The 23,376-nt window shown below is 31.6% G+C and overlaps 2 protein-coding genes across 2 annotated transcripts; one reads left to right on the top strand and one right to left on the bottom strand.

Annotated features, from left to right (window-relative positions):
* Positions 1-307: 307 nt before the first annotated feature.
* On the bottom strand, positions 308-19,271 carry LOC134695618 (medium-chain acyl-CoA ligase ACSF2, mitochondrial-like). Its single transcript, XM_063556916.1, has 15 exons — positions 19,104-19,271; positions 17,163-17,352; positions 13,973-14,101; positions 13,277-13,330; positions 12,730-12,851; positions 11,845-11,892; positions 10,102-10,219; positions 9,473-9,568; positions 8,983-9,131; positions 6,348-6,516; positions 5,351-5,458; positions 4,455-4,603; positions 3,698-3,839; positions 2,963-3,073; positions 308-1,981 (listed from the first exon to the last, which is right to left on the bottom strand). Exons 1-15 carry the CDS (start codon positions 19,166-19,168, stop codon positions 1,862-1,864), a joined length of 1,770 nt encoding a protein of 589 aa, XP_063412986.1. The 5' UTR covers positions 19,169-19,271; the 3' UTR covers positions 308-1,861.
* On the top strand, positions 19,228-22,165 carry LOC134695619 (large ribosomal subunit protein uL30m-like). Its single transcript, XM_063556918.1, has 3 exons — positions 19,228-19,358; positions 20,792-21,046; positions 21,716-22,165. Exons 1-3 carry the CDS (start codon positions 19,341-19,343, stop codon positions 22,118-22,120), a joined length of 678 nt encoding a protein of 225 aa, XP_063412988.1. The 5' UTR covers positions 19,228-19,340; the 3' UTR covers positions 22,121-22,165.
* Positions 22,166-23,376: the final 1,211 nt, after the last annotated feature.

The raw sequence follows: 23,376 nt of genomic DNA, 5'->3' as shown, positions 1-23,376 counted from the left end.
TTCATCATTTGGACTCTAATCATACCTCCTTATTTTCCTTTATACTTTTATATACATCTTTAAATTGATGTCTCATTAACATATTTTTTTTTCTGTTTTTACTTTTACTCTTATTCAGTTAAAAATGAATATATATATATTTATTCAAAAATAATAAATCTGCATGAACATATTACTTTTATTAACATAAAAACAAGGATATGCACCCAGTGATAAAAGGATACACTTATTCAAATAAAATTTAAAATGTGTATATCAAATATGGGCAATATGTACTACATATGTTACAATTCTAACAGACACATATTACATATATATACTTTTCTGCTTATATAAATATATCAAATATAAAATTTCAATATGTATAAACCTCAACAAATAAATCATAAAAACAAACCAGTTATCAAAATTGATTATCATACTATATAACAAAGATAATAGATGTTTTATAACCACTGTGTCACATATTTTTCAATATTCATTTCTTATATTTTTCAATATTCATTTCTTATATTTTTCAATATTCATTTCTTATATTTTTCAATATTCATTTCTTATATTTTTCAATATTCATTTCTTATATTTTTCAATATTCATTTCTCGAAGGCTCGGCAAAAATAGTACCTAAGGTTACCTTAACTAGAGGTTTGATTGTTATGAGCTTATGAGGGATTAAATGAAAAAAGGCACATAAATCTTGGGAACTACAATTAAATCAATTTCAAAATTTATAGTAGCTTGTCTCTGAGGAAGCATATATTGTGTTAAGATGGAATTGAACAATTTTGAGTTATCACTAGACATGTTTTTTTTAAAGAAAAGTTAATATGGTTAACATATTACAATTGTGTTGTTTAATGAAATAGCATTAGTTCAAAGGAGTAGGTCTAAGAATGCTATATGTTAGACCTAAAAGCAGATTTATAAAATAGATTGTTGAAACCGAATAAAGACACCTAAAATGATACACCAAATAAAAATACATTATGAGAATATATATAAAGTTACATAAAATAATAAAACAAACATTTAAATTTGCAAACTTAAAACTGTCCAACCTTTTCATTGCTGCATTAAAATATCATAACAGCTCATTAACACTATATGAATGGATGATAAAGCTTGTGCTATCATCATAAACATGTCAAGATTTGCATAATCATAAAAAAATTGCTTATTAGGCATACTTATAGTTCGAATTACTGCTATACTGAACTGCACCTCTTTGTATTAAAATCTTATAGAAAAATATATTATGGAGGAAGAATGTTGATGATATGTAAATTTATACATCAAAATGAAGCTAATTGGCAGTTTTTGTAGATTTGTTGTATGCCCAAAGTTTGTTAGCTTAATGCATGCAAAAATGTAAAAAAAAACTGAACTGAAGTTATTGCATACCCTGAGATAATTAAATTCAGCTTCCTCTTAAAGGTTTCCCTTTACAACATATAACCAATGCAATGTTAAACTTTGAAGATGGAGACAACTTAAAATAATACATTGTAAAGTGAATCATTGCTTTCAACAAACAAGATGCATAGATTGCATGAGCTACCTTTAGAAATAAATATTTTCATCAAAGCTTTCGTACTATTTAAGGCATAAATTATGTTTTATCACCAAAAGCCATTTTTCCTTCTTTTTTGTTGTGTTTTTGACATTTGAATTTCATCATACTTTTTTCACCGTTTTCTACACCTGTAACTGTAACCTGACATTATCTCGCTGATCAAGCTGTATGTAATACTTACGTATTTAAGGCAATAAAAATCACAATATTATAAATTTCTCATCTACATATTATATTTAATTTTTCATGCTTTCAACAGTTCTTCTTTTAAATCTTAATGCATAACCATCAGCTTTGTACATCAAGTTCAGCTATTTCCTGTAACTTAAATTTCTGAACTTTGCCGGTTACTGTAAGAGGAAATTCTGTCACAAATCTCACAAATTTTGGAATTTTATATCTAGCCATCTGTGAAAAAAAGGAATATCAATATGAAAAATATGAAAATGAAATCATCAGATTTTATGGTTGACTATGGCATATTGATCGCTGATAAAAAAAAACTTTAACAACAATTTCCCTTGTTCAATAAGTGTTCAAACCATTTGCAAACAGAAAGTGGTTACATCCATATTTGGCAAAATTGATTACTCACTACAACTCAACATTATAAAGCTGCAGACCAAATATCAAATCATTCGCTTTCCTAGAAGCAAAGAAAATTTAACGGAATATTTCAGTTGAATCAATAAAATTGAGAAAGGAAATATGGAATGTGTCAAAGCGACAACAACCGGACCATAGAGCAGACAACAAATGAATGGATTTGAGCTGATACTTGACATAATTTGCCTTTAGTGACACAGGTAAAAAAGCCTCATACTATGTTATATGCAAATGATTGTAAGTCATGTGATCTGAGATATTAAATGAAGCATACTATGTAGGTCAGAGTGACTTACTTATTAAAGGAAGCTTAATATTAAAACGAAGGTCATGTTGCATTCACTGATAGAACACCATGAGGCTCTACAATGTCTCTGCATGGAATAATACAGCTGCATGATAAGAAATATCTAAAATATGATTGTGGTCAGGGATAGTAGGTACTTCAAGCCCAAACTTATTTCATTTAAAACTAAGAAGAGTCAACTTTTGACTTAAAAGTTAATCAAATTTGCAACTAACAAAAGATTTCTTGAAATGACCAAATTATTTAAGGCTTTTCCTAAATTAATTGTATTGGGAAGGGAGTTGTTTGAAAGCACTTTTTATCTAAATTTGATTTGTGGTGGTTATTTTAGACACATTATAAACCTTAAAAATATATGAAAAAATCCATCAAAATTTATGCATGTCATTGTTGAATAGAAAGAGCCTTCACCCCCCACCAACATTTATTTTTTGGGGGTAATATTCCTTATCACAAATTAATAGTGTCCTTCCTACCTTTTCTTTACAATACTTTTTTATATCCTCTTCTGAACATGAATGACCATCCTTTATCTGTATAAAGGCAAATATCTCCTCTCCTAGTCTGTCATCAGGTATACCTACTACCTGTCAGGGAAAATAAGGAAGATAAAACAAAATGTATCACAATGGTAGATATTAATTTATGGATACTGCATAAACAACAGAAATATAAGGCACTTTCATATTGCAAATAAATTGTAAGACAAAACAAAGTTATAATATTGTTTTTACTTTGGTCAAAATGTGTATACCAATTAATTCTTCAGTATCAATTAATGTTATGATAACTTAAATCTCACTCTTAAACTAAATGACCAAATATATGTGCATGCCACCTTTTTTCTATTTTTGATATAATTATGGACATATAATGTTATATATATTGGATATTTCAAACTGTATAAGTAAAAACATTTCTCTAATAAAATATTTTATATTTCGTATGTGTATATATTTCAGATTTATAATTTTCTATGTGAAACATTATCAGTGGCAGATCCAGAAATTTTCATAAAGGGGGGGGGGGGCCTGACTGCGTAAGAGGGGGGCCTGACTACCTAAGAGGGGGCCGCTCCAGTCATGCTTCAGTGATTCCTTATATAATCAAACAATTTGTTCCCACAAAAAGGAGGGCCTGGGCAACCTAAAAAACCCTCTAAATCTGCCTCTTATTATTTTTTATTGTCAAACTCTTGAGGAATAACAAACCTGTACATCTTTAACATCAGGATGCTTATATAAAATCTGTTCTAATTCTAATGGATAAACATTTTCACCACCCCTAATAATCATGTCTTTGATACGCCCAACAATTCTACAAAATCCATCCTCATCCATTTCACCAATATCTCTGAAAAAAAAACAATAAATATCAAGAATAAAAATGTATGCCAAAGGAAAAACCTTATCACTTTGTATTTTAAACTGTTCAAAATAGAATATAGCATATTGTACATTATCACAATGATTAAATTAATTTTATAAAATCAAGTTCCAACAAATTAAATCACAAAGATAAAATTAAAACTTTATGCCATAGTTCTAACCAGTCAAATCTAAACTTACAAATTTTAATTGCCCCTTTGGTATATTATGAACTTTTTTTATATGATTAGTCAATCCAGTAACACAGGCCACTTGATATAAAGAACACAATAATCATTAAAAAAAATCCAAGGAATATCTGGAATCACCAGCACAACTAGTGAATCATCTATATTGATTAGCAATAATATGAGCCATATATTGCATTATGCAAAACATCTACTACAATTTACATATTTTTCTGCTATCAATGATTTTGGTAAAACATACAGTATATATTTTTATACATATGGGTATACTGAGTATACCAACATTTTTTTGGGGGTATAATTTTACTTTTAATGGTATGAAAAACAAAACTAGATTAAAATATCTTCTATGTTCCTACTTGATTACCTTATAAAAACCTGTTACTACATACCCTGTAAGGTACCATCTATCTGATTTAATAACTTCCTTAGTTTTAGTAGGATCATTCCAGTATTCCAGCATGGTCATATAACCTCTGGTACACAACTCTCCTGATTCACCAACTGGTAAAATGTTGCCATTTTCATCTACAATTTTTGTCTAAAATAACAAACAAATGTCTACATCCATAGTGTAATGAAGGGATATTAAATGTGTTTGTATTTCAATTTATTATCCATCTATCTATATGGTTTGATTGTATTGGGTAAAATAATGGTAAAACATGTTCAATGATTCTGTCAAATAAGCATTTTTTACAATTTTCGAGGTAAATGAATGTATATGTAACTTGTAGAACTGTTCTTATTCTTTTCAATGTTAATCTGGCAACTTGAAAATTAAGTCCTGTGTAAGGAGAATGTAGTTCATGCTTATTTTCAGTTGCAGTTTTTTTTAAAACATTTCTTTTTTCTTGAAACATAACAATCATATCTAGTGATTCTTTTTATTATAAACAGAAAGAAAGAGGGAGTGCAGATATGAAATTGAAAAGCTTAATAACCCTGCCACATTCTACATGTGCCTGTCTTCAGTCGGGAGCCTGTAATTCAGTTATTGTTGAAGGTTGCTGTCTGTCCTATTTTCTTTTCTTCATTGTCTTGTTACAATTCAGGTAATTGTTTGTTTTTGTTGGTTTGAATTGTTTATAATTTGGCATGGTTGAGCCTTTATAAACATCCACTCGATTCTGATATTTGTCTATTGGCAATCATATCACATCTCCTTATTTTTATACATATGGGTATACCAGAACGCCATTCATTTTGGGATCTGGGTATAATGAAGGTATCATAGCATTCCCTCTAGAGGTACATATGATCTCTCCATTCACATGTAAGAATTTACCTCAACATGAGGATGTGATCTTCCAACTGTAGAAACTTTCTTCTCTAAAACGTCATCCCTATAACTCTGAAATGTTACAGGACTGTTTTCTGTTGTACCATAACAAACCTTTTAAAGAAAAAATAATTATGTTATCAACATTGTTTTCTTTTCTGAGTCAATGCTTTGACTGATATTTGTATGTAAATTATAAGCAATAATTTAAACCTACATTTCTTTTTTTATGTATTTAAATAAGGCCGTTAGTTTTCTCGTTTGAATTGTTTTACATTGTCTTATCTGGGCCTTTTATAGCTGACAATGCGGTATGGGCTTTGCTCATTGTTGAAGGCCATACGATGACCTATAGTTGTTAATGTCCGTTTCATTATGGTCTCTTGTAGACAGTTGTCTCATTGGCAATCATACCACATCTTCTTTTTTATATTCAACTTGTTATAAAATCAATGGGATGTTGCACAAAATGATAAGCAACAAATATATTTGTTCATAGGACACATTTCCTTGCTCTGTGTACTGCAAGCATGGAGCCTGTAAACGCCCATATTTTCAAAATGTGTTTTATAAATTGAATAGAATTTTCAAATAATTCATACCTCAATAAAATTTCTCAATTGACACTCAGGTTTTAGAACTTGTTCTTGGTTTTCTTTTTTGACTTATGAATTTGATTTATCCATTTTAGAACATAGTCAAAATTCTATGAAAATTTGCCACTATTAAATGATAACAGTGAGAGCAAAATTCACACAACATTTCAATTAAAAAGGGGTCCTTAAATACAGTTCTTCATTGGACACTGGTTTGAAAATAACAATTGACACTCCTGCGCAAATTTTATTTAAATCAGGATTGAACTGTAAGATTGAGGTCAATATCAAGGTCAAATTCTTTATGATTTATCATTTCAATGCACATAGACTGTCTGCCACACAGAACGCTGAATCTGAAAATAATTTATTAGAAATAATGTAAAGAAAAAATCATATCTACTTACAGTTACACTTGGCATATTCATCTGGCTTATAACTTGTCTCATTGTTTCTATAGGGCATGGTGACCCTGCCATGACCCCTGTGTAAAGTGATTTCAAATCAAATTGGTCAAAATCATGATGATTCAGCATATCTATAAACATGGTGGGCACACCATATAGAGAGGTACATCTAAAATAAATATTATTGCAATAAAATAGATGTAACATAAAATTCAAATAATTCAAATCTATACAGATGGACTAGATTATTTTCAATGAATTCAAAATTATTCTGTTTTCATCTTTAATGTGAAATGATCGAAACTTAAGATGAAGACATATAGTCCAGTCAATCTAGTATAAACTTGACTTTGAAGTAATTGCAGCAGAAGATTTTTAAGTTTTAATCTTTAGCATTATACCCCAAATATTCATAGACAAAAGTCCCATAAAATATAACTTCAGGAAAACTACAGAATTTTGATCTTAAAATTTCTATGGAGATTTACAATGATATGGGAGATAACTCTGCAAAAAGGCAGAAATATGAATAAAAATTGATACAAAATTATAACTTAACCGCTCCTATTCAACATAATGTATAGATTCTTGATACTTTAGATATCTTTAGAGTATAAAAAACAACTCTGAAGGTGTATTTATATCTTTAACATCCCTCAATCCAGATTTCATAATTCATTAAATGACCATTTATTAGATTTTACAGCATGACAAGGTAAAGAATCTCAAATTGAATAAAACTTATTAAGTATATATTCTTCTTTTTGTGGTTTAAAGTTTCTTTAAAAAAAGATGCTGAACAAATATGATATACAGATATTAACAATACCAAATATTCACATTATTTTTTTCAAAATGGTCACATTCGCCGCAGTTGACAATGTTTTCTTGGGGTACCAATCTGCTCTATCATCCTCTCAGCTATGTGTAATTTAATTTATTATACTAAATGTCCTCTTATTATTGGCTTTTACAGATTACTTTTATTTTAAAAGTATTTTCTATGACGTCACGTTCATAACAACTTTACGGGCATTAGAAAAAAAAAAAAAAAAAGTCAAGCAAGATGTTTTATTTTAACAGTCGATAATACAATCTGAGCCAAAACGTAGAACCTAAGCATTATATTTAATTCCTTGATGTAAATTCAAATCATTGTTCTTTGAATTATCGATTTGTGATTGGTCTAGACGAGAGGGTAACATAAAAAAAATTGTCACCCGCTCAGCCATGTGATAGAGTAAATTGACACCCTCATCTTAACCAATCAAAATATTGCATTTTAACATGAAGTATAATAAAGTCAAATACGAACTTATTATCCTATCAAAGTATCATATTATACATGAATTTTAAGAAAATGAACCCAAAACTGACAAAAAGGACTATTTTTTTGGCATAGTTATCTCCCTTTCCAATGTTAATTTTCATAAGAAATTAAAAATGCTAAATTTTAGTTTTCCTTGAGTTAGATTTTATGGGACTTTTTTCTGTGTATATTTGGGGCTTAATGCTATACATTAAAACTAAAACATTTTCTGTAGCAAATTGTTTGAGGTTCGAACTTAGTTTGACTGGACTAATGCTGGTAGATTTACCATAAAAGTTTTTGCCAAAGATAATGAAGTATAAATATCTATATAAAATAAAATTCATAAAACATAGGAGTTAAGCTCTGTATCTTTTAAATGACAATCCTGAAAAATTATTTGTAACTAAAACTTTTTTGATGCACATATTCATATGCATATGTTATATTTGTAATACTATAATGAGTTATTTTTTGGTAGACACAATTCCAGAATACAGATAGAAATATTTTCACAAGATTAACAACCAACATGAAAACAATGTTTGTGGTACTGGGAAAATGTGTTAGCTTTGGGCAATCTTAGATTCTTAGCTCTGGTTTTTAAACCCTTTAAGAACTTGCATTTTGTGTTGAATTTAAATTAATGATTTATTGTGTTATAATATCCAAAAATGGATGTTGTTCAAAACTCTGTTCATATTTGTGTTGGAAAAATGTTATGCAGAGTTAGAGAGTTGATACCTACACTAATACACTGATCTTCAGAGGTCAAAGTTGCAATTCTTAAACTTTTTTTTTAAAGATTTCATCATTATTTGTAGAGTAAACTTTACTATGATTAATATAATCAAAGTGCTTGTTAGCACTGAAAGGTAAAGATTGCATTAATTTATAAGTGGGAAATAAAATTAAATTTTACAATGTAAATAAAGCATTGGTTGTAGTTGATTGAACTACAATTCTGGCGATGGGAGTTAACTCCAAATTCTAAAGATGACTTTAACAATGACATCATTTCATATTTTTTTAGAACAGATGTTAGATTTCTGCACCTTGCAAAAATTATGATTTTTTTTTTAGGTCAAACATCATTTTGTGACTTGAATATCTGAGCATATATTCTATTGATAAATTCCTGGAAATGTTCATGGATAGGATGTATAGAATGTTTAATATGATCAATGCACTACATTTTGTGTATCAAAAAGGTAGTGATCAGTCTTGGAAGATTTAGATATCAAGTCAGTAACATAGGATTTTGATTGCATGTCATGCAATCTTTACCCAAAAACATCCATCTTATAGTATAATAAACTGACAAACCTTTCCTTACTGACAGAATGAAGAGTAGCTTCTGCCTCAAATGCTGGGGATGGGAATACACATGTGGAACCATTAGTCACCATCTGTAAACTTCCTATCACCATACCAAAACAATGGTACAAAGGCACTGGGACACAAATTCTTGTTTCCTAAAATTGTGGAACAAAGTATGGGTTAAGTACATGAAAATGATGTTAAAAACTATTATTTACAAATAAAACCTTTTATTACAAAAAAATAAAACTTTATTTAGTGAAAAAAATAAAGTTGTAACAAATAAAAATTGAGAATGGAAACCTTTTTTAGAACAAATCTTTTTTGTTAAAGTTCATTAAGAATCTTGCAAATTTGTATATATTTTTGTATCTATGTATATGATGGAATAAAAAAAATATTCAAACCATACTAAACATGATACCATCATAAAATTAATGTACAAATACGTATTTGTAGTTTTCATTATTATTTTCTGGAATTAAATTAGTGTTACCATTTCATGATATCCAAGTCTGCGTCCAGTAAAATAACTGTTATTCATAATATTATGATGTGACAATGTGGCTCCCTTGGGTGTTCCTGTTGTTCCCTGAAAAGATATAAAAGTAAGGTTTTTCCTCAAAGATACTTAATTTTACTTACTGTAAATTCAGAAATTCTTAAGTGCATTTATCATTGCAATTTTTTTTTTAATTCATATAAAAATATTCAAAATGCAAGTTTAAATAATGATTATAACCCTATCACATTTTTGCAATAATAAAAACATCACAATAATTTCTGAATTTACAGTACTTTAACTTACTGCCATTGTACACCGCTGGCATACATTATTTTATGTAATACTAATGGAACTTATCTTCCTTAACTGTATCCTTTTACTGTGTATTCATTTATTTTCGTGGGTAACTTTTTTTGTAGATTAAAGAAAACTTACAAAATCTTGGATATTTAATTTCGTGTTTTTGCTGAAATCTGCATACAAGCCTTTAGAAAATTTTTGTAGAACATTCAATTTTGTGGTTCACCGGTTCCCACGAAATCCTCAAAAATTGGTATCCAATGTATAATAATGAATCCACAGTATGCCTATTTATGTATTGCTCTATGATTATTACTTACAGATGTAAACTGTATATTGATTGGGTCATCAAATTGTAGCTTGGATTGTAAATCCAATATTTCTGTTCTACGTTTACTAGTGGCAGCCTCCATTACTTCTGAAAATTTCAGTGCTCCTCTGAAACATAAATTTTGAATCATCTGGAATAGCTTCTTTTATTTTAAATACCGTAGATACTCGCTTATAAGTCAGAAGTTTGGGAGTAAAATTCAGAATCCAGAGAGGGGTACTGACTTATAAGAGAGATCCAGCGACCAGAGGACAAATCCAAGCTCGAGATAAGTGGTCAGGAGTGAATTTCCTGGTCAAAACTACGTCGGTGATTGCCAAACCTACATAAATCCCTAAATTTAAAGTTTTGGCGAAAATAAATGACTACAATACTGTCGGCAGGACATTTGAAACCCCCAACCCTGTTTTTTTTTTACAAAAATCTAAAAATCACTAAAATAAAATTTGATTCAAAATCAAAAGATTTACAGATCTTTAGATTAATATAAAAAAGAAGTGTATAAAGTTTTAAGCAATAATTATAGATCGTTTTTGAGATATGGTGCGACATGTAAAAAAGCCCTCCCCCTTTTTTACAAAATACTCAATATTAAACTCAAAAATAAAATTTTGAATCATCACCAAAAAGTATACAGATATTAAGATTAATAAAACTAAGAAGTGTTTAAAGTTTTAAGCCATAATCATGAATCGTTTTTGAGATAGGGTGCGACATGTGAAAAAAAACACACCCCAGTTTTAGTTATAAAGTGCCGTAACTCAAAAAGTTTTAATCTTATTTTCACCAAAAAGTATACAGATCATTTGACCATCATAGGAAACAACTAAATTAAGTTTCATGAAATTTGGATAAGTCGTTCTCAAGTTACGGTGCGACATGTTTACGCCGGACAGACGGACGGACAGACAGACAGACAGACAGACGGACGGACGGATGGACACCGGTTATTTGTATACCATAATAAGTCCCGTCAAATTTTGACGGGCGCATAAAAACAGACCAAAACACAATAACTTAACTATAACCACTGAACCATGAAAATGAGGTCAAGGTCAGATGACATCTGCCAGTTGGACATGTACACCTTACGGTCCTTCTATACACCGAATATACAAGACCTATTGCCTATAGTATCTAAGTTATGGACTTGACCACCAAAACTTAACCTTGTTCACTGATCAATGAAATAAGGTCGAGGTCAAGTGAAAACTGTCTGACAGGCATAAGGACCTTGCAAGGTACACACATACCAAATATAGTTATCCTTCTACTTATAATATGAGAGAATTTAACATTACAAAAAATCTTAACTATTTTTTCAAGTAGTCACTGAACCATGAAAATGGGGTCAAGGACATTTGAAATGTGACTTACGAAAACTTTGTAACATGAGGCATCTATATACAAAGTATGAAGCATACAGGTCTTCCACTTTCTAAATTATATAGCTTTTAAGAAGTGAGCTTAAACACCGCCGCCGCCACTGCCGTCGTACCCGCGGCCGTACCCACCGCCGCTGTCGCCGTACCCGCCTCTGCCTCTGGTTCACTATCCCCTATGTCGAGCTTTCTGCAACTTAAGTTGTAGGCTCGACAAAAATGAAGAATCAGTATACTTTATCATTGAATTTAAAAGTCAAAATCACCAATATTTGTTTTTCATTATTGGGAGCGTTTTTTTACATATTTTTCTGACCTTTATAAATCTATACTTTTGTAACGTCACTTACTGGTACTTTTTATGCCCCATCATTATAACTCTTTTCAGGTCAGGCAACCTGTGAAAAGAATAACATTAAAAGAATTAACTTAGTGGAAGGCAGAATGTATGCAAAATTTGTAAAATGTATGTTTGTAATACAGGTAATTTATCAGTGTATAGTAGAATTTGAACAAGCATTAAGTAACTTCAGGTACTACTTTTATCAGTTATCTGTACGTTATGTTATTCATTTGTGGCTTTTTTTATAGCTTAATTCCAATCTGATGAGTCACACCCTTATCACCGCATTTTTATCATGTTTATAGGTTGTTCTTATGTAATATTGATACACCAGTGTAATAAGTCACAGGGAGGGTTTAGTTTACACAAACATTGTTTCACACTACTAAACATTCTTATGTGGCTGTCTCAGGTCAGAAGCCTACAGTCTTGTTTCATTGATTACAGTCTGGAATAATTGTTTTTCAGTAAATGATATGAGCTTCAACAAGGCTGTTGGTCTTTTGTTCTGGATTGTTTCACATCTTTTTTTATCCCAAGGCTCCTGTACCTTACTGTGGATAAAGGTTCTTACTCATTGTTAAAGGCCATTCAGTGACCTTTAGCTATTTGTATCCTTGCCCTTTGGTCTTTGGTGGATAGTAGACTAATTGGTTATTTAATCATATATGTTTTATTATGTATTTTTTTTTTATAATTGTATAGTTTCCAGATATAAATGAAAAGTGACATTTATCTAGGTTGCTGATAAAAACAAATAGTTTAAACTTCTAGAATTGAAGATCAATCGCTTAAAAGACATATTGCTCCAATAAACAGTTCATCAATCTCCATTATGATAGCTTTGTCAATTCATATTTTCAATTGTAATCTATATGTGACCTGTACCTACAAGTGACTTTTAATGTGACCATCATTGTCTGTCCTGGCTAATTCAGGCACCAGTTGGAACAAATTGTCGTAATAATTCTGACCTTTGAACTCTTCAGCCATTATCAAAGCTGTACAGCCAACCTATTGAATAAAATCATGATAACTGTAGTACTGTACTAAGGTCACAGGTGTATATTAAAAATATGAAACTATATTGATCTAAGAAGAAACATTTTATCCTTAACATCAATATGACATCAACCCAACACAAACAAAAAATCACTAGGTTTTTAACAAAAACAAAGTCAAACTTAGATCTTAGTTGTGCATTCAAGAACCATTTTATTCCCTAAATAAACCCCCCAAAACTTACAGATACTAATACAGAAAACTAGTTATAACAAAATAAAAGGAAAATAACTTATAGTTAAATTAAAATAGATTGACAAGTTAAAAAAATTAACATGGGAATGGGTTCTTAGGTAAATATTGTTATTGATCAATCACCATGATAATAATTATTCTGTTTTACACTTGACACAGTATCTGTATTCTAGATTTTGTACCTTTTCCAACGCATATTGCAGTTCATCTGGTCTGTATAATGGGTTTATATTAACCTGAAAAGGCAGAATCATTTAAATGGAAATATGCACATGTTAAGAATACTGTCACTTGAAAATTAAACTTATGCAATTTAGCAAAAATACAAAAGACATAGTTCTGACAAAACATGGTCAATTATTTTGTTGTGTGAAATTATAAAACGTTATCAGACAAACAAAGACAGGTTAATCTAAAATCATCATATGACTGATGCAATTTGTTCATGATAGGCATTTAGATTCATATGAATTTTTGTTGTAGATTCATATGAATTTTTGTTGTAAAGTAAGTGGATTTTTTTTTTCAACCTATGATAAGGGTTGAAATAACCTATGATAAATGATTTATGATATAAAATATCTTATTTCAAACAGATAGCCATTTCTTTTTTTGAAGTATGCTAATTATGCAAGATTAAAAAAAAACAACCACCAAATTCGTTTTTTAAAACCATCAATATATTTGATTTAGATTTTGACACCTGTTTAATTTTGTAAACTGTTTAACTCCTCACCAAGTCAGTCTATTTGTATTTAATTATTGTTGTCTTATCTCTGTATTATCCACCCTGTCTATGCTCAAATTATTATCCCAGATTACAATGAATAAAATGACATTTCATTAAACAAAACAAAAAAATACATAACATAAAATACCAGTATTATTCCAGCCCTAGCCGTGGCATACTGTGTCAGGATCCATTCTATAGAGTTTGGTCCCCATATTCCTACTCTGTCTCCTCTTTTAATGCCAAGCTCTAATAGTCCAGCTGCAAGTTGGTCTGTCTAAAAATAAAGCAAAAAAGTAACATATTGAAACCAGTTCTCAGCCAGGAACAATCAAAGACATATATATTATAGGAAACAATCTAAATATTAAATTTCCCCATCTTTTGTTCTTATGGACTGTTTTACTTTGCTGTTTACAAATGGCGCATTAAAATTGCATCTCCCTATTTTAAGACTACTTGGCAAGTTTGGGATGATTCATACTAAATTTGGATCTTACTAAATCAGTGGTTTCAAAAAGTTATAAATTTCTAAAATCTATGTTGTTTTCAGTTTTCAGTATCAAAGGCAATTCAGGTTAATGATTTACAATTTCTTGGTAATTCAGGCAATTCAACCTCTCCTATTTCCTTTAATTGTCAATAATCAAAATAAAAAGTCCTGTATATACTTCATCAATTTATGAAGGTCCAATTTGGTACTATTCTATATAAGGTTTTTCAATTTAACACATTTTTGTTTCAACATCATATGAAGACATTTTCTCTTAAAATGATAGTTTTGTTCTCATTGTGCTGATTGTATGATTCAATTTACAATCAATGCCCATGCTACGTCAATCTTCAAAGACCCAAATGTTGCTAAACACCTATCCGACCTCCATGATAAATATGTTATTGTCCCCGCAGACAAAGCCCCAAATAACATCATTTTTGTCTGTAAAAGTCATTACATTAATTGCTTGATAAACGAATCAGGTATAGACAATTCACTTGGAAACTCAACATATACCCTCACGACACTTACCAAAGAGGAAATCCTGGATAATCATAGGTCTGTTCTTTGTTCCTTTGGTATTTCAACCAAAGATGAAGAACTGGATCTTCCATCACTGTATTGGATACCTAAACTACATAAGTGTCCTTACAAACAACGGTATATTGCTGGGTCTTCCAAGTGCTCCACGAAACCCTTTCTAAATTATTAACATCTATTTTATCAGCAATCAAAGACGGGCTTCAAAGTTATTGTGAAACTGCCTATTCTAGAGGTGGCGTGAATCAGATGTGGATACTTAAAAATTCCAAAGATCTTTTAGAGTACATACAATCTAACTCTCTTTCATCTTGTAACAGTATTAAAATATTTGACTTTTCTACTCTTTAAACAAGTATTCCACATTCCAAACTAAAAGACAAATTAAAAGAGTTGGTATTACTTTGCTTCATAAAAAAGAATGGCCAATGTAGATACAAGTATCTTGTCTTAGGGAGGGATAAATCCTACTTTGTAAAGAATCACTCTGATTCAAACAAAAAATTCTCTGAAACCGATATTATCAAGATGCTTGACTTCTTGATTGACAACATATTTGTTACGTTCGGAGGACGTGTTTTTCAACAGACTGTCGGCATCCCAATGGGAACAAACTGTGCCCCTCTACTTGCTGACTTGTTTCTTTATTATTATGAGGCTGACTTCATGCAGGAACTTCTTAGGAAGAAAGATAAGAAGTTAGCAATATCCTTCAACTCTACTTTTGGCTATATAGATGACGTTCTTTCACTAAACAATTCAAAATTTGGTGACTATGTGGAACACATCTATCCCATCGAATTGGAGATCAAGGATACTACAGATACAGTTAAGTCGGCTTCATATCTTGACTTACATCTAGAAATTGACAATGAGGGTCGGTTGAAGTCAAAACTTTACGACAAAAGAGATGATTTCAGCTTTCCAATTGTGAACTTTCCATTTCTTATTAGCAACATTCCAGCAGCACCTGCATACGGGGTATATATCTCCCAATTGATACGATATTCCCGTGCTTGCATTTCCTATCACGATTTTCTTGATAGAGGGTTACTGCTCACAAGGAAGCTATTAAACCAAGAGTTCCAAATGGTGAAGTTGAAATCATCCCTTCGTAAATTTTACGGATGCCATCACAAGTTGGTTGACCGTTATGGAATAACCGTTTCACAAATGATATCGGATATGTTCCTTAAGGTGGTATGGGTGTCTTTCGCCATCTTGGATTGTAAAAAACAGAGAATCTAAGGTCAATATTTTCTATCAAGTTAGCAAAATTTGATGCAGGAATGCAGAATTTAATGTGAATTTTTATCTAAAAGAACCACTTTCTAAGAATATAACTTAGAAATATTAATATTTTTACAAGTGTAGATTAATTTTGGTTGTTTTTGAATATTTTTCAAATTTGCATTTTAAGGGGAGGTAGCTCTATAACAGTGCATTTTCTGAAGGACTCTACATGAACTTTTCCTATTTTGTCTTTTAGATGGAAAAAACGTATGGTGACCCTATCTTTTCTTTTGATATTCTCAAAGCATTGTCTGAAAGCAATCTTTTCCTAATTCATTTTACAATTCTATCATTTTGTTTAGTTTTTATTCACAAAATGGTGTTTTTTCCTGTTTAATCCATACAAAATTCGTCATTTTATCACAACCTGTAGCTTGAGAAAATGCACGGTGACCTATCATTTTCATAATATTTTTGATCATGTATCAATAGATACTACATTTTGACAAAGTATGAACACATTCTATCATTTTTATTTTAGACTCCCATACCACCTTAAGTCGTAACTACAATCCCCTTCCCTTTCATGAATTTGACCTACCGAATTAGACTATTTACTGGATTTGTAATCACATAAGCAACACGACGGGTGACGCATGTGGAGCAGGATCTGCTTACCCTTCCAGAGCACCTGAGATCACCCCTAGTTTTTGGTGGGGTTCGTGTTGTTTATTCTTTAGTTTTCTATGTTGTGTCATGTGTACTATTGTTTTTCTGTTGTCTTTTTCATTTTTAGCCATGGCATTGTCAGTTTGTTTTAGATTTATGAGTTTGACTGTCCCTTTGGTATCTTTCGTCCCTCTTTTACACTGTTCTTAAAAATACCTCATTGTAATTTAAATGTACAATGTTCAACAAAATTATCTCTTTGTAATAAAAAAGTACACTGTTCATTGCAAATACCTCATTCTACAACATCATGTACATGTTGTAATTAAATTGTACACATTCATAAAAGATACCTCATTGTTATCAAAATGTACACTGTTGGACTTCATTCAAAATATACCTCTTCCAATAGTTGTCTGAATGTTTTCCTGACATTTCCAGTTGAGAAGATAATAGCTTCTTTATCAGGATTTAAATCACATCTCTGTTCCAATCCCTGGCCAATAGTTATTCCTAACAATGGTGTTTCACTAGGACCCTGGAAGTAGCTCCATTTCTCTTTTTGATTACAAGTACTCCTTGTAGAGAATCTATATAAAATACATCATGTTAATAGAATGAAATACAGCTAAAGGCACGTACAAACAAAAGCTTATCCTTTGTTTTAGCTTTATAATAAAATTTAAAAACTTAATCAACAAGATCAATAAATTAGCTCGTTATTCATTGTTATTTACCGATCAATTACTTTTGCACAAGAAAGATATTATGTTACAGAAATATTTGTTAATAATGACTAATAGGAGGTTTAAAGAAAGGGAGGTAAATGAGACAGCAACCCAATTAAACAAAATAGGAAGTGCATGTTATAAATATGGTCTGCAGCATACATACAATTTTATTTGTATCCTTTTGTGTTGTTGATGGATTACATGTATATTCATTGTTGTTCTGCAGTTTGCATGTTGTGTCAACTATTACTTTTGTGTGTTTCTATGTGATGCATGTTCTATCATGTATTTTTGCTGTATTTCTGTCACGTAATGTCGTCATTTAAGGGATATTTTTGAAAATTGTCATAGAGTAGGAGGTTTGGCTACCCATTAAAACCAGGTTCAACCCACCATTTTTCTTAAATTGTCTGTACCAAGTCAGGAATATGCTAATTGTTATCAAATAGTCAACGGTGATTCTATGTATGTTGGCCCTTGTTTTTGTTGCACTTCTGTGTTCCAGTTGTTCCATTATTTTCCTTTTGTGTTTCCCTTTCATGTAGCTTTCAAATTTGTAACCAGGATTTGTGTTCTCTCAATTGGTATATGACTTTTGAAATAACACCAGTTTAATACTTAATGTCTTTTTTACTGTAGTTTGACAATATATTAAATTCACCTTTTCAGAATCTAGAAGATTATGGGTATTCTCATTACTTGTACACCAAAATGAAAATTATGTATTGTCATTGATTGAATTTCCATTCATTTTGTTAAGACTGGCAAACAGTGAATTAAGGGCTCTTCTTGAGTGTAAAAATGACTCTTGCTCGTGAAATAATGAGGCATTCCCTCCTCACTTAATAAAAACTATTTACAGGAAAATTATTTACAAATAAAACTATGTACATCTGGGGTCTAAGGAGTTCTAGGTGTGTGAAGCTCCTGCCAAGGCCTCTGGCAGGATGGTAAGGCTGGCCTTGAACTCTTCTAGTGTAGCTGCTGTTGTGGCTTTTTCCGAAAGAGTGTTCCATTCCCTGGTTGATCTTGGGATGAAAGAGTACCTGTATTGGTCTTTTAGAGTGCGCTGTTGGTGTATGCGCGGTGGCCTCCTCTGGTCCTTGAATCTCTGGGTTTGTAATAATTAGAGGGGTCAATATCCACCAATCTATTGCGGATCTTGTATGCCATGGCGAGTCGGTCTTTGCCACGGCGATCTTTTAGAGGCTCCCATTTTAGTCTCTCCATTAACATGATTAAGGAGCTGACACAACCTGGAGATACGTCTTGGTATTCATTGTACACGAGGGCTGCCCGAGTCTAGCATGAGTGGATATCCACTACTGCATTGTGTCAAATTCTAAGGTTAGTTTAAGCAAAGGCACTTTTAAAATTTGTTCTGAAGCCATTGGTGGCTGTGGTGGAATTATGATATCCATCTATAATTAATACAAGTCGACCACCAATGACAATGGAAAATGACGGAAACAAGTGTATGTGCTTTGATCCAAGGATTTGTATACTATAGCAGGGACAGTACTTTCTATAGTATACATTTTTTTTGTATAAAGTCCCTGACTATAGTCTATAGAGGTCTTTAACAATCATGTTTGAAATCTAATCTTTACCTGCTAGAAAGCCTACAGACTTGGGAAGTTGTTGCAATTAATCTGTTTAAAATTGGTCTATTCATGCTTAAACCATATCTTGGTCCTTTTTATCGTATCAACTTTGTCATGTTTGTTGACAAATCTTCATGTCACTTTGTCCTAGCTGTTGACTCAATCCACATTACGGATAATCGAACTTGTTCCTGAATGTTTTGTAATTACAGTAGCAACACAAGTTTCCGGTAGAGCCGAAACATGTCAAATTTCACAAAAGTATGTTTTTTGCTACGATACAATAATATAGCACAGTAGAATCATGGCCCATCAACAAGTTTTTAAACTTTGGCCATTCGGACAATGTTATATTTTTAAAGGCAGTTTTTGTATCTTTGAAATTAGCCATTGACACATTGTAGGTGAAGGAGAAAATAAAATTTATCTGTGAGGTCCGATATTTTTTTTAACAGGGCCGCGTTCAATATCGTAGCAACTACGTAGTGCTACTTAGATTTTGACTATTGAACGTGTAGATATAGACTAGTTGCTACATAGATATTGATAGGTAGCTGCTACGATATTAAACTCAACTGAGGTGCCGATTTGACCTTTCTAGTACGGATGCCGAAATGACTTGTATCCGAATTTTTGGCTTAGCATCATATAGACTAGCAATGTATGTATGTACTCGAGAGTATCCGAATATTTGGCTTAGCATCATATAGACTAGCAATGTATGTATGTACTCGAGATTTCGCCAATTTAGACGCACCCCTTGATTGACTGCAAGGGTACAGCGAATCGATGTAGGGGGTCTCATTGGGGGTCAGGATCCCGGTTACTGTTTTGTCAGATTCCTGTATCCCGCTTACACTATGTACGTAAGCAATTCTCATTTTATTGTCATTTCCCCGGGTCCCGCAAGACCCTATTTCCCGTTTTCACGGCACAATAATTTGACTTTCACATGTCATGCTTACAAAAAATCGGCAATCCCAGGTCACGCTTAGACCCAAATGAGACCCACCATGTACACTCCCTAAGGATTAATGGAGATGTGTCCTTAACAATATTATCCCACCACCAGAACAATCCCCACCCAACACCGCCCAAGGGAGCGTGTAGGACACCGGGAAGTCAGTTATTATGGTGGAGGAAGCTGAAGTACTTGGAGAAAACCAACGGGCCACTCGGTGGAAACAGACAAACCAGAGAGATAGCAGAAGATTGATCTCCAGGTCAAAGTAGGGGACATCTTTGACCAACCAAGGCCCCCAAAGTACCCATTCTAGTATAAACTCCGGTCTGGGTACCAGAGATGTGTGTGAGAGGGTGAAAATTACGCTTCTGATGTACTGATATAATACAATGTGCATTGGGAATAGTTTTAGAGTTACATGTATGACCTTTGAATTAAGAAAAATTCACTAAAAATAACTACATGTGGTTTACTGCTTAGAACGAATTTTGCTATGGTCTCACTCTGATGATTTTGTGCAGAGTTATTATGGTTATGGTCCTTGGACTTGGGGAATTCACCTGAATAATCAGTTTTCTGCACACTTTTTTTTATGCTTATAGTCTAGACAATTATAGATATTGATTTGAAAATTGGCATTATATAGTTTGATAATGACAACTTACAGATAGTTTGAATTTTATTCTTACCAAAATATTAAAATAACTTATATATATTTTATTTTTTTTAGGTATCAGCCGTGCTTAGGTGTTTACCAAGATTAAATGTAAGTCAAGTCAGGCATGTTAATATTCCCAAACAGTCTGTAATTGATGAAGACTTTTCATGGGCTACACCAATTGTAGAGAGACATATGGGAAGAGAAGAAAGAGTGAAAAAAGAGCAAGAAGTATCAAAGCTTCACATGGTACAGAGAATGAAAGATTTATCTGGGAGACCTTACTGGGAGAAAGAAATATGTGAAAAATATGGACTAGATACAAAGGTATTATCCGTTTTAAATAAGACTGTTCATTTAGTAAGGTCTTTCACTACTCAGTTAATGTACATTATGTAGATGCTCATTAGCCTCAAGTCATCTTTGAATTTTTAGTGTCAGGAGTCTTGTCCTTATCAGGCTTGAAATATTTTCTGCTAAAATGTATTTTCTAATGAAATACAAAACATAATCAAATAGGTTCATGTGTATGTCTGTTTATTTTGGTATCTGTAAATTATTCATTGAACTAATAGAAGGTCATCTTAATAATTTAAAAGATTCAGAAGATATTTTCAGAACTGTAACCAATAAGAATTATCCTTACAATTTTCCAAATTAATAAGTATTCAACCAATAACAATATTTTATTTAGGTTTAATGAAGAATTATATTCTAGTGCTCTTTGTAGTCCTTAATTATTTTAGGTTGTGACACTTATTTTAAGATTGCCTTCTGACATATCATGTCATGTTTTATTTTTTAGTTACAAAAAAGTAGAACTAAAGAATACACCCAAGTTTAAACAAAGATTTAAAATCAGTGGCACATATACAATGATACATGTATGATCAAAATCACACCTGTTATTTATATTACCCATAATGCTGTTTGTTGTTATTTTTAGGTTGTGACCCATATTTTGAGATTACCCTCATGTCATGTTTTATTTTTTAGTTGTACAAGAAAGTAGTTCTGAAGAATACACCAAGTGTAAACAAAGACTTAAAATCAGTGGCACATATGATCAAAATTACACCCATTACATTTCCATTTGGATTACCTGAGACAGAAGAAGATTTCGAACACTGTAATTTACAAGACAATGGGGAATTCATTGTGAAGAAAAAAATAGAATCAGTAAATGAAGATTCTATAGCAATAGATAAAGAACCAAAATCCAATATCTGGGAGATGGATTTTCTTGAACTGAAAAAACATGCCAGGAATAAATTGGATAATTGGGATATCAATTCTGAATTTTTCACTCCTGAACATGTGTATGAATATAATCAAGATAAGAAAGAACATAGATATTTTGGAGATAAAGCCATGGGTGGTAAAAGGAAGGATTGGTATTAATGATCTACTTATAGTTAATAAAAATAAACAATATTACTAATCTTATCAATGTCTCTTACTTAGTCTATGACTTCACATGCATAAGGCTCATCAAAGATAATAACAATTTTAGATGCAGTCATATTCTCCCTTTGATGTTTCCATTCCATGTACAAGTGCATGTAAACAATTCCTCTTTTTTATAGTATATCTAAACCAATTCTAAAGTATGGGTCAATATTGCATTTTCCATTCCTCCATCCATAAGTCCAGTTGTCTAACAATTATATCTGTGTCACATTTCTAAAGTTTAACAAAATGAACTGACTTCTTATTTGGTCACCAGCTTGACAGTGACAAGTTGTGACCCTGTGTTTTTTTTGTTGTTTTTTTTTAAATCTCAGACACCTACCTACATGTTCTCCCTGTTTGACTATAGTAACAGATAAACAAAGCATATGGGTACAAAAACAGTACATGCACAGCAAAAAATACACAGAGAGCAAAGGTACAGTTTTTTGTATTGCTGATCTTCATTTCAAAGACAAAGTGAGGCCTACAACATGTACACAGAGCAAACAAATATCTTACCTCATTGCAAGTTAAAGACAGCCCGTAGCACAGTTATGGGCATTATCCTTTTGCAAAATAATTCTATTAGACTTTGTAAGATCTATACTAGTTACATGGTACAAAAATCCATATCTCAGATACATGTACCATATTTAAGCAATAGGTCAAATTATATTTAGTTTGTGGAATGATAATTTGATTGTAAGGTGTACATATCTAACTGTTGGGTTTCATCTGACCTTTACCTCAATTTTATGGTTCATATGACAATGCTATGTATATATGTAATTGTGGTTTGGTCTTTTTCTCATTTTACTTGCTACTTGTCTGTCTGGTATCGTTCATATGACTGTGAACTCTTATTCAATTCACAGACTTTTTACATGAATTCAAACAAGTAAAGCAGGCGAGACATTACAGTGTGTGTACTTTTGTTATTTTTGTTTTGTTTGTGTAATCGTTTACCATGTACCATATTTAAGCAATAGGTCAAATTATATTTAGTTTGTGGAATGATAATTTGATTGTAAGGTGTACATATCTAACTGTTGGGTTTCATCTGACCTTTACCTCAATTTTATGGTTCATATGACAATGCTATGTATATATGTAATTGTGGTTTGGTCTTTTTCTCATTTTACTTGCTACTTGTCTGTCTGGTATCGTTCATATGACTGTGAACTCTTATTCAATTCACAGACTTT

This window comes from Mytilus trossulus, chromosome 14, assembly GCF_036588685.1.
Source record: "Mytilus trossulus isolate FHL-02 chromosome 14, PNRI_Mtr1.1.1.hap1, whole genome shotgun sequence".
NCBI classification, from domain to species: domain Eukaryota; kingdom Metazoa; phylum Mollusca; class Bivalvia; order Mytilida; family Mytilidae; genus Mytilus; species Mytilus trossulus.
Note: the sequence above shows the minus strand (reverse complement) of the source record. Positions and strands in the feature narration are given on the sequence as shown.

Coding starts and splice junctions, on each gene's coding strand:
- LOC134695618 (XM_063556916.1), bottom strand. CDS start 19,168: ATGAATAGACCAATTTTAAACAGATTAATTGCAACAACTTCCCAAGTC. Junction 6,517..8,982: donor CATTCTGTCAGTAAGGAAAG/GTTTGTCAGTTT, acceptor TATTTATTTTAG/ATGTACCTCTCTATATGGTG. Junction 3,840..4,454: donor GATAGATGGTACCTTACAGG/GTATGTAGTAAC, acceptor TTTTTTTTTCAG/AGATATTGGTGAAATGGATG.
- LOC134695619 (XM_063556918.1), top strand. Junction 21,047..21,715: donor AATATGGACTAGATACAAAG/GTATTATCCGTT, acceptor TTTATTTTTTAG/TTGTACAAGAAAGTAGTTCT.